Source organism: Mastomys coucha, unplaced genomic scaffold (genome assembly GCF_008632895.1).
Source record: "Mastomys coucha isolate ucsf_1 unplaced genomic scaffold, UCSF_Mcou_1 pScaffold15, whole genome shotgun sequence".
NCBI lineage: Eukaryota > Metazoa > Chordata > Mammalia > Rodentia > Muridae > Mastomys > Mastomys coucha.
The window spans coordinates 18272670-18288678 of NW_022196897.1; the positions used below are offsets into that span (position 1 = coordinate 18272670).

The 16009-nt window shown below is 50.5% G+C and overlaps 2 protein-coding genes across 3 annotated transcripts in view; one reads left to right on the plus strand and one right to left on the minus strand.

Annotated features, from left to right (window-relative positions):
* The window catches only part of Crat (carnitine O-acetyltransferase), a 15193-nt gene extending 4393 nt beyond the window's left edge, over window positions 1–10800 (minus strand). Inside the window, exons 1-9 of one of the 2 annotated variants that reach the window (XM_031369693.1) lie at window positions 10099–10800; window positions 8591–8727; window positions 7685–7948; window positions 4684–4802; window positions 3462–3515; window positions 2801–2966; window positions 2433–2607; window positions 1515–1693; window positions 964–1064 (exon numbers count right to left, since the gene is read on the minus strand). In XM_031369693.1, the coding sequence (XP_031225553.1) occupies window positions 964–1064; window positions 1515–1693; window positions 2433–2607; window positions 2801–2966; window positions 3462–3515; window positions 4684–4802; window positions 7685–7948; window positions 8591–8617 (1085 nt within the window). In that variant the 5' untranslated portion in view covers window positions 8618–8727; window positions 10099–10800. The remainder of the gene's footprint in view (window positions 1–963; window positions 1065–1514; window positions 1694–2432; window positions 2608–2800; window positions 2967–3461; window positions 3516–4683; window positions 4803–7684; window positions 7949–8590; window positions 8728–10098) is intronic. The other variant, XM_031369692.1, reaches the window with a different exon arrangement.
* A 34-nt stretch (window positions 10801–10834) lies between these two features.
* The window catches only part of Ptpa (protein phosphatase 2 phosphatase activator), a 33961-nt gene continuing 28786 nt past the window's right edge, over window positions 10835–16009 (plus strand). The window contains exon 1 of the mRNA XM_031369694.1: window positions 10835–11111. Within this exon, the coding sequence (XP_031225554.1) occupies window positions 11081–11111 (31 nt within the window). The 5' untranslated portion in view covers window positions 10835–11080. The remainder of the gene's footprint in view (window positions 11112–16009) is intronic.

Genomic DNA, 16009 nt, shown 5'->3' on the forward strand with positions numbered 1-16009 from the left:
ACTCTGTAGACCAGGCTGGCCTCACTCAGAAATCCGCCTGCCTCTGCCTCCCAAATGCTGGGATTAAAGGCGTCCACCACCACCGCCTGGCCTCACTCTAGCTTTCAAGAGGTCATTTGGAAGCCAGGTGTAGTGGCACACACCTTTAGTCCTACCACTTAGAGGAGGCAGAGGCAGGTGGAAATCTGAGTTTGAGGCTAGCCTGGATCAGTTAGGGAATTCCAACCAAGGCCAACCAGGCTATAGTGAGACTCTGTTTAAAAACAAACGAACAAAAAGAGGCCAGATGGAGATGGTCTATGGGAAACAGCCTCTTCCAAGGCCACAAAGCTGGGAAGTTTAGGGCTAGAGGCAGACTTCAACGCTACAGCCTCTGCAGCTTCCTTCAGCTCAGCAGTCAAGAGTGTTGGCTGCTTTGCTCTTCCACAGGTCCTGAGTTCAAACCACATGGTGGCTCACAACCATCTATAATGGCATCTAATGCCCTCTACTAGTTTGCAGGCATAAATGCAGACAAAGCAATATATACATAAAATATATAAACAAACCTTTTTAAAAAATTCTTCTAAGCCAGGCAGTGGTGGCACACACCTTTAATCTTTTTTTTTTGCTTTGTTTTGTTTTTCGTTTTTCAAGACAGGGTTTCTCTGTATCCCTGGCTGGTCTGGAACTACCTGCCTCCCGAGTACTGGGATTAAAGGCACACACCTTTAATCCCAGAACTTGGGAGGCAGGGGCAGGCAGATCTCTGAGTCTGAGGCTAGCCTGGTCTATAGAGTGAGTTCCAGTATAGCCAGGGCTACACAGAGAAGTCTTGTCTTAAAAAAAAAAAAATCTAAAAGAGAGATACAGAGAGATAGAGACACGTTGACTCTGTTTTTCAAATGAGAGCAACATTTCTCTATATGCTAAGTCTGTCACCTGCCACCAGGACCTGGGGAATGAGGCTGGAACCATACTCACGTATACTCCATGACATGGTCCACAAGAGCAACAATGGGGGGCCCTTCGGCAGCTGCATGCTCATAGACCATCCCACAGGAGCCATCTTCTGCCACAATGAACTGTGGGTGACAAAGGACCCATCCTGTCAACCCCAGATTCTCAGAGGAGGCTCCTTGACCTACTTGCTTTCTGGGTGGGTCTCAGAGCAAGGGTCCCTGAAGCCATCTCCAGTCTGTGTGCTGATCCACCCAAGTACTCTATGCTTACACATCTGAGAGCGGTCCTCAGAGGCATACCCCAGCAGTTCTACTGCTCCGGTATATGAGCACAGAGGAAAAGTCATACCCAGATAGTGGGTACCTGACATGCTAAAGGGCTCTGCTAGGGGTGTCAGTGGCATGAAGGCCTGTAATGACAGGTTGGTTGCCTGGTAATTACAGCAGCATCCAGCCTCCTCACCTCCTTTACAAGCAGGAGGCTGGGGACGCTGGGCCTAAGAAGGGGGCAGGAAATTCAAAGCTTCAGTGAACCAAGCTTTGGAGCCATGGCCCTGCCAGGTCCTCACTTGCCTGCAGTGTCTTGTCGAACCAGCGGTTGCCACTGTTGAACTTGCTGCCACCACCATGTAGCATCTGGCCTGCTACACGGTTACGGTAGACATCATCTGATACTCTGGGCACTTGCTTGTCCAGGCACACAGTGAAGATGCTCTTCTGTATGGAGTTCACCGACTCGCGGTTTACTTTGTCTGTAGGAGTTGGGGTAGGTGTAGGGAGCTTCAGAGCGCATTGTCTCCTGCCCTGGGCTCTTCTTGCCTCATGCCCCTCTCTGGAGATGGGGACTTCCCACCTTTGGGCCTTCAGGGCATGTGCAGAATTGTGAATGCAAGGTTAGAGCTTTGCCTTCAACAAATTCCTACAGGTGTGCCCCATACTGCAAAGGGCAGAGCCCAACACTTGGCACACTACAGACATAGAAAAGCAGAAGTCCAAGAGTCACATGGAGAGCTGGCATTGCAGTCCAGGATCCAAAACTAGCAATCAGACTCTGACAATGCCCATGGCCAATCTGGGGTTTGATGGGAGTGGTTCTGGGAGCGGAGAATGTACAGAGAAGGGAACCTCAGGCAGAACACTTGTCTAAATCCAACTTGCTACTTCAAAGGTAGAAATTGGCTTTGTCAACCTGAGCCTTGGTTTTCTCATCTATAAAATAGGCTAGTGCTCTTACTCTTGCTTCCCTCTTGCTTCTCTCCTCTTCTTCCTTCCCTTTCCCGCTCTCTCCACATGGTCATGGTTGGCCTCTACTTCTATACTCTCTCCCTCTCTCTGCCTTTCTCTGCCTCTACTGCCCTCTTAACTCCCCTCCCCTGCAAAGAATAGGCTAGTACACCTGCTCCAAATTGAGAGGGTCCAATGAAACAGTGGCTGCTCCCGCTTGGGATGGGACCTATCTGGCATGTGAGGAAGCTGCTGCCCTGGAAGTACCTTTAATGAGGTTGTTATAGGCCTTGGCCCAGGTGTTTCGGTGGTTGGAGGTTAGGATGCCCACAGGCTCTTTGTTGGATTGCAGTGAGGAATTCCATATTTTCTCTAGCTGCACAAAGATCTGATCTGAGGTGAGCGGTGTCCCATCGCTGTGGTACACATCCAGCTCAAAGAACTGTGATGCCCAGACAGGGGAGAGAAGGGCTGAGTGATCTCAGGCAGAGAATGTCCACTAGCCTCCCCTGGCCTTGGCAATGGAGGTCACAACCAGTGCAGCCTGGGCCGGGGAGGAGCTGGGGCTGGGGCTGGGGCTGGGGCTGGGGCTGGGGCTGGGGCTGGGGCTGGGGCCCCAGGGCAGTGATGCCCACCTGGTAGTTATGCACCACGGTTATATGTGTGGGTGGTTTCTTTGCCTTTAAGAAGTTCACCACTGAGTCCTGCTTGGGGCCGGGCACACGGCAAGAAGATAGGATCTGATAATACTGGTTCATGCACAGTGGCTGTCCTCCCAGGAACTCAACTGGCAGCGTCTCGCTGTGGGAGGAAGGAAGGGGCCAAGGTAGACAGACACCTCTAGACTCCTTGGATCTGGGTGAGGGTCCTATTCCTTGGTGTCTCCATTGCCACCAGCATGAGCAAGTGTTATTAGGGTGTAAAGGTGAAAACACAGGTCTTGAGGCCTGTATTTTCTAGGGGTTGGAGTCCTGTTTATGAGTCACCCACAAACTGTCTCCTTCTGCCTTGTCTGTGCTTCAGTTTGTCACAGGCAACTGTGATCCATTTTGGCTAGGATGACAAGGTCACCAGGAGAAGTCCTGGGAGCTGGAGCAGAGGACTTAAATGTCCCCACTCTCACCAATCACTGTCCTCAACCCCTTCCAAAGCTGGGCCAACAGGAAGTAAAAAGGACATGGGTCTGCTCAGTGCCCATACTGACACACTGAGTGCTCAGGGCTAGAGCCAGGGGTGGCTATGGTACTAGGCATGTGTGGGCAAAGGTGGTATTCAGGTCAGGGTGGGGCTGCTCACTTGTCAATCATGGACTTGAAATCCAATACACCCTCGATGAGTTTGGCAGCAAACCTGGAGGATAAAGCAGAGATCTGAAGCCATGTGGACATACACTTGAGGACCCTGGGCCAGGGATGCCTGCCAAGTGTGGGAAGGACCTGTGGAATCACCACTACCCCTCAGGAGACATGGGCCTAAGGAGTTCAAAGTAGACCCGCAGCAGTAAGACCCTTCTAAACTTCATCTCCAGTGGGGGATGCTGCTGGCAGGAGAGGACCAGAAAGGACCTGGGTGTTGCTCAGTAGTGGCACACTATGGCAGGATAAGAGGCAGGTGGTAACTGACTCCCACCAAGGGCCAGGCCAGCCTGAAGTATTCCTGATTGTACATTCATTCATTACTTGGTGCAATAGTCAAGGGTACCCTCCAGGGTCCAAGGATCCCTGCTGCTAGGCCCTTCTTTCTCTTTCTGAGTCTTTGTGTTTCCATGGCACTCGAGTCAACCTCTTCCTCCTTGGGCTATTCAGGATTTCCTGGCTCACACCAACCATCTCCCAATATCTGAGGCCGTACCCCGTCCCAGTGTAGATGGATGAAGTAAGATATGTAAAATACTTTATTCAGTATGTGGGAGATGCAGGCTGAGCCCATCTGTAACCAGGAGGCTCTGGTCCCTTCTTATCTGTGTGTGGGGGGCTCAGGATCTAGTGCATGCTGGACAATCAGCCCACCATTGAGCTGCTCTTCTTTCTTCCTTTCCCCTCCTGGCTTCTCTCTGTTCTTGCCCTGGTCTCTTTAAGAGAAGCTGGTGCCAGTAATAAGTGGTAGGCTCCTGGGCAGGAGAGATCCCTGCTGCTAGTTATTTTTATCTCTGGTAGGACTGGAACAGGGGCCAGGGTAGGTGACATGGCTGAATGTGGAAAAGGGGACTGTGTATAAAGGTCACACTGTGTGGCCAGCTGAGCAGAGTGGGAGGGACTCGGCACGGTTGGAGGGTGAATGATTACAAAGCCCTGGCATGAGAAGGCTAGCCTCTTAACTTGAGTTGTGACCATGGGAGATGGTCTCCTCATTGTTCTGAGCCTCAGTTTCCCCATCTATAACATGAAGCTGTCGGTGGAGTAAAAGCACAGGGCCAAGGGCTTTCCAGTTTCCTAGGGTGCAGACTTGGGGGTTCTGGAAACACATGGAGCCCTGCCCACAGGCACTGCCCAGCCTAACGCCAGTCTCAGACACTCACCGGAGCTGACCCTGTAGATCCATGAAGTCCTGCTTGGGCAGCATCACTCCTGGACTGGAGTAGATGACCACAGGCTGGCGGAACTGGAGATAGGCTGTCTTGAGCCACCACTCAGACAGCTGGACAAAGACCAGAGTAGAGCTGATCAGGAATAAAGCACAGGCATCTGGGGTCCTCTTCCTCCCCAGGACCAGGGGTCTAGCTGACCCTGGTGTCCTTTGGCATCTCTGCAGGACAGTCTCCCAGCGAATGCTGAGGTTCACTGTATCCTTCCCTATCTTCTTCAATATCATCTTCCCCTGAGCTTGTGCAATTGGCACTGCCAAGAGAATAACCTGGGAGAAACAACTAAAAGCAAACTCGGCCAGGAAATAAACCAGTAAGCAGCTTCCCTCTTGTCTCTCTCTCTCTCTCTCTCTCTCTCTCTCTCTCTCTCTCTGTGTGTGTGTGTGTGTGTGTGTGTGTGTGTGTGTGTGTGTGTGTGCTGCTGAGGCTTGAGCCCAGAACTCCACACACGTTAACCAGCACACATTCAGTCCCTGAGCCACCCCCTTACTCTATCTTACAAATTCCCTGTCAACAATTATAATACACTAGTAAATAAAATACATCCCTAGATATGCACAATAAAGCACAAGAAATGACATGTAAGAAGAAAGCCCAGCAAGTGGGTTTCCAGCTATCTCCAGCGGGGAATTGTCCAAGGAGCCAGCAGCCTATGTCAGGACTATGCACATGGACTGGTGCTCCTCAGCGACCTTAGAATAGGAGGTGGGAGCACTGGCTTTTATCTCAAAATCGGAACAGTTCTAATGGGGAGCCTCACTGAGAGGGTAAGTTATTGTAATAGTGAGAACACAAGGGAGGGTCCTTTCTCTGCCCCATGGATGAGGTTTCTCGGGATCAACCATAGGCACGACATGAACGGCACTACAGCCTTTTGGGCTCATTATAACTTACAGTGAGGAGGTGTTTGTCCCTAACTTCCACCTATCCCCCCTTGCTTTTTATTTTATTTTAATTTGTTGGTCTCACTATGTATCCTTGGCTGGCCTAGAGCTTTGCAGAGTAGGCAAACACACAGAGATCTGCCCACGTGTCTCCCATGTGCTAGATATGCACCACCATGCTATACCCTAGCTCTTATAGGTTCCTAGACCTGCCAATGTGCTCCACGCCCATCCTAATCAGCAGCAGAATGTTTCTACATAACATACATTGGTTGGCCTGTGGCCATCAAACCATTTACCCAGGGCCTGTGGTAAGAGACGGGGAAGGGGAAGGTGACTTGCCATAGGCTGGGTAAACATGTGACTGCCATCTGCTGACTCATAGCCAAGGACTGGACCCCCTGAGGAACGCAGGCCTTCCTGTACATCTCAGGGTCTTCCTGAGAGCTACTGTGAGGATGTGGACTTTAGCCCACCTCTCTAGGTCTCAGCTTCCTCAGTGGTAGGAAGCAGACAGACAAGGAAGGGTTCCCTCTCATGCAGGGGCCTTCACACCTGCAGGGATTGCAGGCTACAGTTTACACAAGGAGAGACAGAACCTTCTGGCAGAGGCAGCAATGTTTCAAGGGCCCTGTGATGGCCCCAACTCTAGTCAGAGACTTTGGCTTCAAAGATTCCTTGGCTCAGTGAAGTCAGAAAGCCACTAGACCCCAGAATCTCTAAGGTCTTTTTAAGGCCAGCATTCTGACTTCAATAATTAAAGGCCCTGACCTGCTAAGGCTGGCAGATGCTTGTCCCTAATAACTCCCGCCTAGCTCCTACTTCCCATTTGTGGCTCCAGACTCCATGAGGCCCAGGGTATTTCCTGCTTTTTACTACAGTCAGCCCAGACCCACAGCTCTACCCCCATGGAGTCTGTATCTACAGATCCCACCAGCTCAGATTGAGAATATTTGAAAAACAAAAAAAAACCCTACATTCATACCGAATGCATAGGCCTTTATTTTCATTTGATAAACTTAAACTGTATAAATAAGCATACTTATTTACCCAGTGATTATGCTGTGATAGATCATCATCTGGAGTTGACTTAGGGTCCATGGGAACAGGTATTTAGGCAAGACTGAAATACTGAACTCCCTAAGGGACTCGAACCTCTGTAGCTCTTGGTATCTGTGGGGCCATGGACACTGACGGTGACTGTTTTTCACCTAGCTGTCCCCTACAGCCAGCTTCTTCTTTGAGCTTCATATTGGTAACCTTCTTCTTCCCGGTTGCTTTAAAAAGGGGATTTCCCACCCCTCAGTCCCACTGCATTAGCAAGTGCCATTGGCTGTCTTCCAAACAACCTTGGCCCTCATGATTCCCTGTCTCCCTGTGCCAGGCCTAGGCACAAACACTCCCTTCTGGGAGAAGGCCTCGGCCTGCTCACTGCCCCTGGCTCCTGCCCTTGCTTCCTTCCCAGCAGCTTGGGCTATCTTTTTTTCCACTTAATCTTTATGTATACTGTGAATACAGAAATGTGTACCATGTGCCAGTGTAGATGTGTTTTATAAATTGAACACATTTAACTGATTAGACCCAGAGCCAGGAACATGTCCAGCAACTTCAGGCTGACAAGTCCCCTGCCTCAGGCTGTCCTACCAAGCTCAAGTCTACACTCCTTCCCTGACTGCCCGTCCTGCTCTGAACACACTCCAGCCAGGCTCTATCCCAAAGCAGGCCCTATTGCTGCTCCCTTTTCCTCTTGCCCTTCCTCTGACAGACACTGCCATCCATTATCTCTGCTTCTTTCCCCCTCAGTCCTGAGAATGGAACCCACAGTCTCACACATGTAGGTAAATGTTCTACCACAGAGCCTCAGTCCCAGCCATTAGGACCTTTTCAAAAATCTTCATGTAATTCCTCTGTTGAGCATGACTTCACCTGCTGATGTACAACCCTGGTTACCAGCCTTCTCCTCATGCCCCTAACTGAGTATCAGCCCTAGGGGTTGCTCTAGAGGACCCATGGGCCCCAGGTAACTGTCAGGACACTGCCATCTCACTTACCCAGTTCTCCATTTTCTTGGCCCTGCGCTCCAGTCCCTTCTGCAGGCGTTCCCCTACACCTCCTGAGGTCTGAAACTCATCCACCAGTTGCTTGGTGTGAGCCCATTCTTCCTCACTCACGATGGGCTGCAGAGCCTTGAGGTAATGGTCCAGGGATTGCTGAAGTGGGGGCACAGGCAGCCTTGGCAATGCATCCTGGTGGGCCTTGAAGCGACCAGAAACCTTCATCAAGGAGGAGGGCTTGAGGAGGCCCAAGGGTTTAACCTGTGGGATACAGAACAGCCTACTCATTCTCTCAGACTGAAGTACAGCTCTTTCCAAACTACAGTCCTAGGCCTTATATGCCATCCCCCGGGGGCAAAGACAGCTTCATGGGTGGGGCCTGCCCTGGATGCCCAGCCCTCAAGGTATAGGAGTCCCGCCTCGCAGGGGCCTACAGGTGCAGGAAGGCTAGGAAAGGGTGGGAGTGGGGATAAGTGACATTATTGAGGTAGCAGAGGTAGGGGACCTCCCACCTGTCAGGATGCACAAGACCCATCAACCTTGCCCTGGGCAGATAAATCAGCCACAGAGAGGTGGCAGCTGACTTTCTAAGCCAAAGCCCCCAACTTCTCAACCCCTGCTTCCAGCTTGAGAAATAGGAGGAAACTGGAAATGGGCAAGCTGGTGACAGCACCTCTGGGGGAGGCTTCAGCCTCTGTGCTTTCTCATCACTGTGGGGTGATGGTAAGGGGTGTGGGCAGTGCTGCAGCAAGAGAGCTGAGTGGCCTGGCATGGAGGATGAGAGGTAGCAGAGAGAGGCAGGGGAGAGAGTCCTGGAGACTCTGGAGGTGGCAGAAAGCAAGACAGGAAGGGACAAGGCTGCTGGCACAGTGGCAGGCAAGCGGCAGACGCGCCATTCCATACCTTCTCTCTCTGCTGCTCGTCCTCCATGGCAGTACTGAGGATGTGAGCCCTGTCTGTCTGCCTGGGCTGGATCTCTAAGCCTAACTGTGCTACCAATTGGACGAGCAGTAACTAGCAAGAGCAGCCACCTGCCTGGACTGGAAAGAGAAGACAAGATTCACAATTCAGGCGTGAAGGAGCCGTGAGGCAGTAGCCACTAGCGTGGTAGCATCTAAGGCTAGAGCAGTGGTAGCTGTTGGGCTGCAGCTGCTGCTCCTCCTCTCCCTGGCCTCCAGAAGAGCAGGAGTAAGGCAGGTAAGTGGGCTGGAAGTCGGCACTGAAGTAAGAGGAAACCTGGAACTTTCTCCTTTCTTCTTTGGATGGGCCCAGTGCCAGGGAGGCAAGCCAAAGGGTATTAAAAAAATCCACCTGTCAAAATCTTCATAGATCTTTTTGATGTGGGAAAACTTGGCTGGATGGTGGAAACAGTCTGGCCGCTAACCTGTGGCCCCGAAATCAGTCCGGCTTGGGAATGGTGCAAGACAGGAGATGCCAGGAAAGGGCCTCTAGTGGACAATGACTGCCACAAACCTGCCTGTCGATTTTCCTTCCAGACCTAGGGGACTTTGGTGGCCACCCCTCTACCAAAATGTGTTTGTTTTTAAAATGAGTTCCGAATCATCCAGATTGGGATCAAAAGTGGGGGACGTATGGGGGGCAGCAGTACTTTAGTACTTTTGGTATGAATAATAAGCCAAAGGACCCTATCTGTGGGTTGGGCTAAATTTGATTAGCAGAGCCATGGGATTTGATCGTCTCCTTGCTTCAGTCTCCCTAGCATTAAAGTACTTATGCCAGTAATGTGGTCCCAGAGGATGCTGTAAAGCAGTCTGTTGGATGGGGTACAGCTTGTGAGGAGGGTCTCAGGTGATGCCAGGGCTCCTAGAAGAATTTCAGTCTTAGCTACCACCCCCCAGTGTCTGACAGGGCAGTACAGTTCACAGCTGTACAGATAGCTTGAATCAGAGTGGACAGGCACTCACCATTTGGATAGCTGCATTAGATTAGGATGTTGAGGGGCAGCCTGCCATCTCCTCCCTCCTCCTGCCTGTTTTGGGGATTTTCAGTACTAGTCTCCACCTGAAGTTCTCCTAGCAATATGCAATGGGTGGGCATCTGATGAACTCAAGGAGACTGGGTAGGCTTGAAGAAGTGGCTCTAGTCAGGGCAGAAGCAACAACCTAGGGCTGAGCTCTCTAGCCAGTAGTCCCCGACAGGTGTCTTGAGTCCGAATAACTGGGAGCATGAAGGAGAAGTGGAATGGATGACCTGAACCTTTCTCAGTCTTCTGGGTCACTGACTCTGAGTGCCACAGGTCTTGGGTTCGATCCCACCCCCTTACCTGGTCTCCTTTACCCATCTTGCAGATCGCACCCTACCGGCCGGTCTGGGGTTTTCTCGACCGTTGCCACCCTGCAGCCGGAGGCCCGCCCGTCTCGTCCCGTCCAGGGCCCTCCTGGCATACTCACCACGGTTCTGGCAGCAAAGGCTAACATCGTCCCAGCTTGTTTGCGGACACTCGGTCCGCTCCGCCCCTCGCGCTGGGTAAAGTCTGCGCCACTGCTGGGGTGCTGGGGTCAGTGGGTTCGCGGCTCGGGCTATAGGTTCAAGGTCGCCGAGTCACTGCCGCTAGCCAGTAGAGGTGGCCCCGCGGCCACCGGGCCCGGCGGGCTGCCGGTGGGGCAGGACTCACGGGGCGGAGCTTTTTCCCAGTTCCCGGCCGCTAGCCCCGAGCCGGGGCTGGGCCCACGCCTGGGAGTGGCCACGGAGGGAGGGAGGGCGGGGCTTGTGGAGACGGACCTCTAGCTCTGCCGTTAGCAGTGGGGTCACAACGGTAGGCGCTGTCCAGCTCGCGCTCTCCGCCTCCGAAAGCCGCCTAAGCTGTGGAGGCGGTCACGTGCGTTCAAGTCTGGCTAGTGTCCTTGAGTGTCACTCTTGGAGTGGCCGGCGAACACAACTGTTGACCGGGGACTGTCTCAGATTTCTTGGGTTGAGCCATGCACAAGGATGACAGTGGCTTTGCTCCGCATAAATACTGCTGCCATACCTATTCCCTCCATCACGCCCCACCAAAACAGACAGACAGCCAAAAAAAAAAAAAAAGAGAGAGAGAGAGAAAAAAAGAACCCGACGCCCCGCACAAATATGGCTGCCAGCTGTGCAGTTGGCTTGCAGACGGCAGCCGTTATTGCGCATGCTCTCCAGCGCCCCGCACCAAAATGGCCGCCGCCTTCGCAGGCGCGGCCGCCGCGAGACGGCAGTTGGTGGGCATGCTCCCTGAGTGCCTCGCACCGGCATGGCTGCCGCCTTCACGCGAGTGACTGTAATTCTCGGCTTCCGGTCCTAGCCAGCCGGCGCTCATTTCCCTGCTGGAAGCCTGGTGAAGCCGGGGAGAGGTGCGGGTGAACGGGGAGAGGGAACCGCGAACATCCGCGCCTCCTGGTGGAGAAGATGGCCGAGGGCGAGCGGCAGCCGCCGCCAGGTAGGGCGGTTGGAGGGCCCGGGCGTGCGGGTAGGAAAGGGGTGTGGCTCGGGGGTCCCGGGCCCGAGTCTGAGGAGAGCTGGAGGAGGAGGCGAAACTGCCGGCCTGGGGGAGTTGAAGGGCCAGAGCCCTGGGCTGCAGGCGGGCATGGCGGCGGGGAGGGTCAAGAAAGCTCTTGACCTGGTGGCCGAGTCGCCAGGGGTCGGGGCCAGAGGGACCCAGGAGGTTGCGTTCTTTCTGAGACTCTGCTCGGGTGGACATGGGCCTCGCTCGGACGCCAGCCTCCTCCATGGCTTGCCCACCCAGCATCTCCTTCCCTCCCTCCCTCCTTCCCTCCTTTCCTCCTGCAGGCTTGGCTCTGGGGGTTTCAGTACCTGCAGAGTTAATTGAGAGAAACTACCCACGATGTCTAAACCACTAATTTAAAAGGCCGTTTGTACAAGATGAGAGGGTTGGTGGCATCATCGCCTGTAACTTTTGTTTACACTGTGGCCTCGTTGTGGTCCTTCTCAAGTAACTAGGGCAGAGATAGAGGCCAGATGCTCCAATAGAGAACCCGTGTCCTAGAGAAGAGAGCAGTTTGCTGACTCCGTTGTAGTTAAAGAAGGACTGGAAAATTGTTACAGAGAATGGATAGGTTGGCTAAACTCAGCTCATATTTTGAAAGTGTTTGAGGATCCTTCCACCACACTTCCTATTTTGTGGTCCCAGAGAAAGTCTCTGGAGGGAGAAAATTTGAAAATCAAAGGAGGCACCATTTCTGTGCCCCCACCCCCCACCCCCAATAGATGAGCACAGTGGAATTCAAAACCAGACACTTATTTATTTTTTTTTAAGACTTTTTTATTTTATGTATGAGTACACTGTGGCTCTCTTCAGACACACTAGAAGAGATCATTGGATCCTATTACAGATGATTGTGAGCCACCATGTGGTTGTTGGGAATTGAACTCAGGACCTCTGGAAGAGCATCCAGTGCTCTTAACCACTGAGCCATCTCTCTAGCCCCCAGACATTTACAAAACCTCTGTGAATGTGTCTTAATCGATTTTAGTGTTGACATCAAGAGATAGTAGCTATCAGGCAGTCAGACTCCTTTTGAAATGAGTGTCTCTGAAGATGAATAGGGAAGGGAAATTGGGGACTAGAACATATGTACTGGAGGAAAAATAAAACCAACCAACCTCAGGAAGGTTGTGGACACTTTTGAGTTACACAGATTATATGGCAAGTCACCATATGTGTCCTTTAGTAGACTGAAATTGAGACTGTTGCTCAGTAAGGGTACCTGCTGCCAAGTCTGGCAGCCTAAGTTGGATCCTGGGAACCCACAGGTGGAAGGATGGAACTGACTTGAATGTTGTCCTCTGACCTACACACACATGCTGCAGCCACACACTTGCATGTGTGTACATATATGTATTCTCGTATGCGCGCGCACAAACACACACACACACACACACACACACACACACGCACACATACAAACACTCACAGATGTAATTTTAAAATAATTTAAAATGAAGTTTATCAAACTTTCCTTATGGAGTTATGGTTTGTGGGTGGTCAGATGTGAGCAGAGTGTTTGGGTGTGGCAAGTACTCACTGGATGCAAACATGTCATATTTGTCACATATGGGAGGTGATAATTCAGCACATTCTAGTTGTGGTTTTTTTTTTTTTTTTTTGAGACAGGTATCACTGTGTATCTCCAAATCCCCTGGCACTTTCCATTTTCCTCCTGACATCCCCAGACAGACTGTTCTCTGCACTTGCCGCATATCTAGAACTTGTTTAGGACTAGAACTCACTGTGTAGACTAGACTGGCTCAGAGAACCACCTGCCTCTGCCTTTTGAGTGCTGGGATTAAAGGCCTGAACTGTTGGATCCAGCTTGTGCTTTTGATACAAGGTCCCTGGCCCTGGCTAAAAATCACCTTAATAGCCAAGAATGACTTTGTGTGCTGGGTCCTCTTGTCTCCCCCTTTCAAGAGCTGGGGTTACAAATGTGGGTCGCCGTGCTTAGCTGTTTTGTTTTGAGGCAGGGTCTCACTGTGTGCCCAAGGCTGGCTAGCATTCGGGGTCCTGCCTCCACCCACTGAGTGCTGGGATTGTAGTGATGTGTTGCTTGAACTCCTGCTCATCACTAGCTTCTGGGCTACTTTTGGGTTTTTTTCAAGGAACATTTGTAAAACTCTTTGTGTTGTAATCTTAAACTGTCAATGCAGGTGATCTAGGTCTCTGAGTTTTTTGTCAGAGGCAACCAGAGACTGGAGAGGCTGTGAATGTGAGCTCTCTTATAGTCTTGTCTCTGAAAGCTTCTTAGCTTTGTTTGCTTGTTTGTTTTTTATTTGGGTTTGTGTATTCTGCCAGCTGAGTTTCTTCAATGGTTTCCTCTTCTGCTTCACAGTGATGGACTGTTTTTTGAGGATGTAGCCAGGCCTGGAGACCTTCTTCTCCATGCAATAGTGTCTTGCAGGGCATAGGTCTTGTGCAAGAGGGCTGGATTCCAAAGATGCAGTTGGCTGGTTGGTTTGTAGCTTGGTTATCTGGGATGGGGAGGACATTTCCCATAAACTGCATCCCCATAAACTATGATTAGCTCACTAGGCTGGCTTCAAAGCTTTTTATTTAGCGTCTTACTTCAAGTAGCAATTTAATTTTCCAAGGGCCTCGGATGGGTCTGTGGGAAAAGGTGTGTGGTGGGGAAGGAGAATTGGGGTGGGGGGGCTTCTGGACTTCACCTGCATGACCTTTCCCTTTCCTCCTGTGCTTTACTTTTGGGTTCTGCCAAGGCTGGGAAGCTTATCTTGCTCTTCGCTCATTTCCTAGCCTTCCCTCAGGTCTCCATGCCCCGGACTTCTCCAGGCAGGCTCCACATGTGCAGAGCCATTCCAGGCCCAGTGGCTTTTTGTGCTTGTAGCTATGGCTAGGTTTTAGAGGAGGGCGCAGGGCAGGCTTATGTTCTGAGGAATCTCGCCTTTCACCCTTCCTGAGAGTTGCAGTTTTAAAGGAGGTGCTCATTGAGCTACCACATCTCCAATTGCACACTCAGGTTGACACTCTCTGAAACCTTGGCAGGTACATTTGGGATTCATTTGTCTCTGTGTTAAAGGAGGTGCATTAGCCAAGCAAAATCATTTCAGCAGTGTATAAATGCCTTCATTAAGTATTGGATACACAAAGCCTATGAATGTCCATATACTAGTCTATAAACTTACTTAAAAATAACTGGGTTTTCAGACTTTTGGGGATTTTGGAAAATATAATTTTAAAAGTAGAAGGCGCTTTTAAATCGTGCTCCCTAGAGATGACCAGCAGAGTTTTGCTGTTTAATCCTTTAGTAGAATGTGAGTTGTTTTTACAAGAATGGGGTTACCCTAAAAACTGCATTTTCTTCACCTGTTAGCATGTAGGCATGCGTGCTTCCTATGCCTGCAACACAGATATTTATTTCTTTTAAAAGCCATGGGGTGGGGGCTGGAGAGACGCTCAGCAGTTAAACACTAGCTGCTCTTCCAGAGGTCCTGAGTTCAATTCCCTGCAACCACTTGGTGGCTCACAACCGTCTGTAATGGGATCTGATGCCTTCTTCTCAAGTGTCCAAAGACAGCTACAGTGTACTCACATAAGTAAAGTAAATAAATCTTTCAAAAAAATAAGAAGCAGTACACTCACCGCCCTCCCCCCCTTGGTGGTGCCTTTAATCCCAGCACTTGGGAGGCAGAGGCAGGCCAATTTCTGAGTTCGAGGCTAGCCTGGTTTACAGAGTGAGTTCCAGGACAGCCAGGGCTACACGGAGAAATCCTGTCTCTAAAAAAACCAAAAAAAAAAAAAAAGGGCTTTGTTTGCATAGACAGCCCCAAGGTTACATAGTGAAAGCTTTTGTAAAAAAATATAAACAGAACCCACCAGAATTTGTCATAGAGTTGATGTGTGAGACTCCAGTCCCTTCATTTCTCTGTTGCCAGCACCACGAGGCAGGCAGCTCACAACTGTCTGTAAGTAGTTTGGGCAAAAAACTCATACACATAAATTAAAAATAGATCTTTTGAAGGTACGGTTTTACTTGTCCACTTTCCACCATGACAATAAATGCCTTAAAACAACGACAACAAAAAGATCAATGATAATAATAGTAGTAATAACAGCTTTAATCCCAGCACTAGGGAGGCAGAAGCAAATGAATCTGAGTTCAGGACTAGCCTGGTCTACAGAACAAAGTTTGAGGACAGCCAGGGCAGCACAGAGAAACCGTGTGTGTGTACACCAGGAATTGGATTTGTGGGGACAGGGCTAACAACAACAAACAATAAGAAGCATGCTGGAGGGCTGGAGAGATGGCTCAGCAGTGAAGAGCACTGACTGCTCTTCCAGAGGTCCTGAGTTCAATTCCCAGCAACCACATGGTGACTCACAACCATCTGCAATAAGATCTGATGCCCTCTTTTTGTGTGTCTGAAGACAGCAACAGTGTACTCATATATATATAAATAATTACTTAATAAAAAAAAAGCATGCCGGAGCGATGCCTCGGCAGGTTAGGGACTTTTGCAGATGACCTGAGTCTGACACCTTGTGCACAGGTTGGGTGGCTCACTACTGTTTGTGACTCTAGCTCCAGAGGATCCAATGCCTTTGGCCTCCTGAAGACACCTGAACTCACACACTTATAAATGATATAAATTAATATGAGTAATATGCTAAATTATTGTTTTTAATTTTGTTTTTTTGAGAGAGTGTTTCTTTGTGCAGCCCTGGCTGTTCTGGAATTCTGTGGAGCAGGCTAGCCTTGAACTCACAAAGATCTACCTATTTCTGCCTCTCCAGTGCTGCAACTAAAAGTGTGCATGGTACCATTGCTTGGGAATAAAATTTTTTTTTTTTTTTTTTTTTTT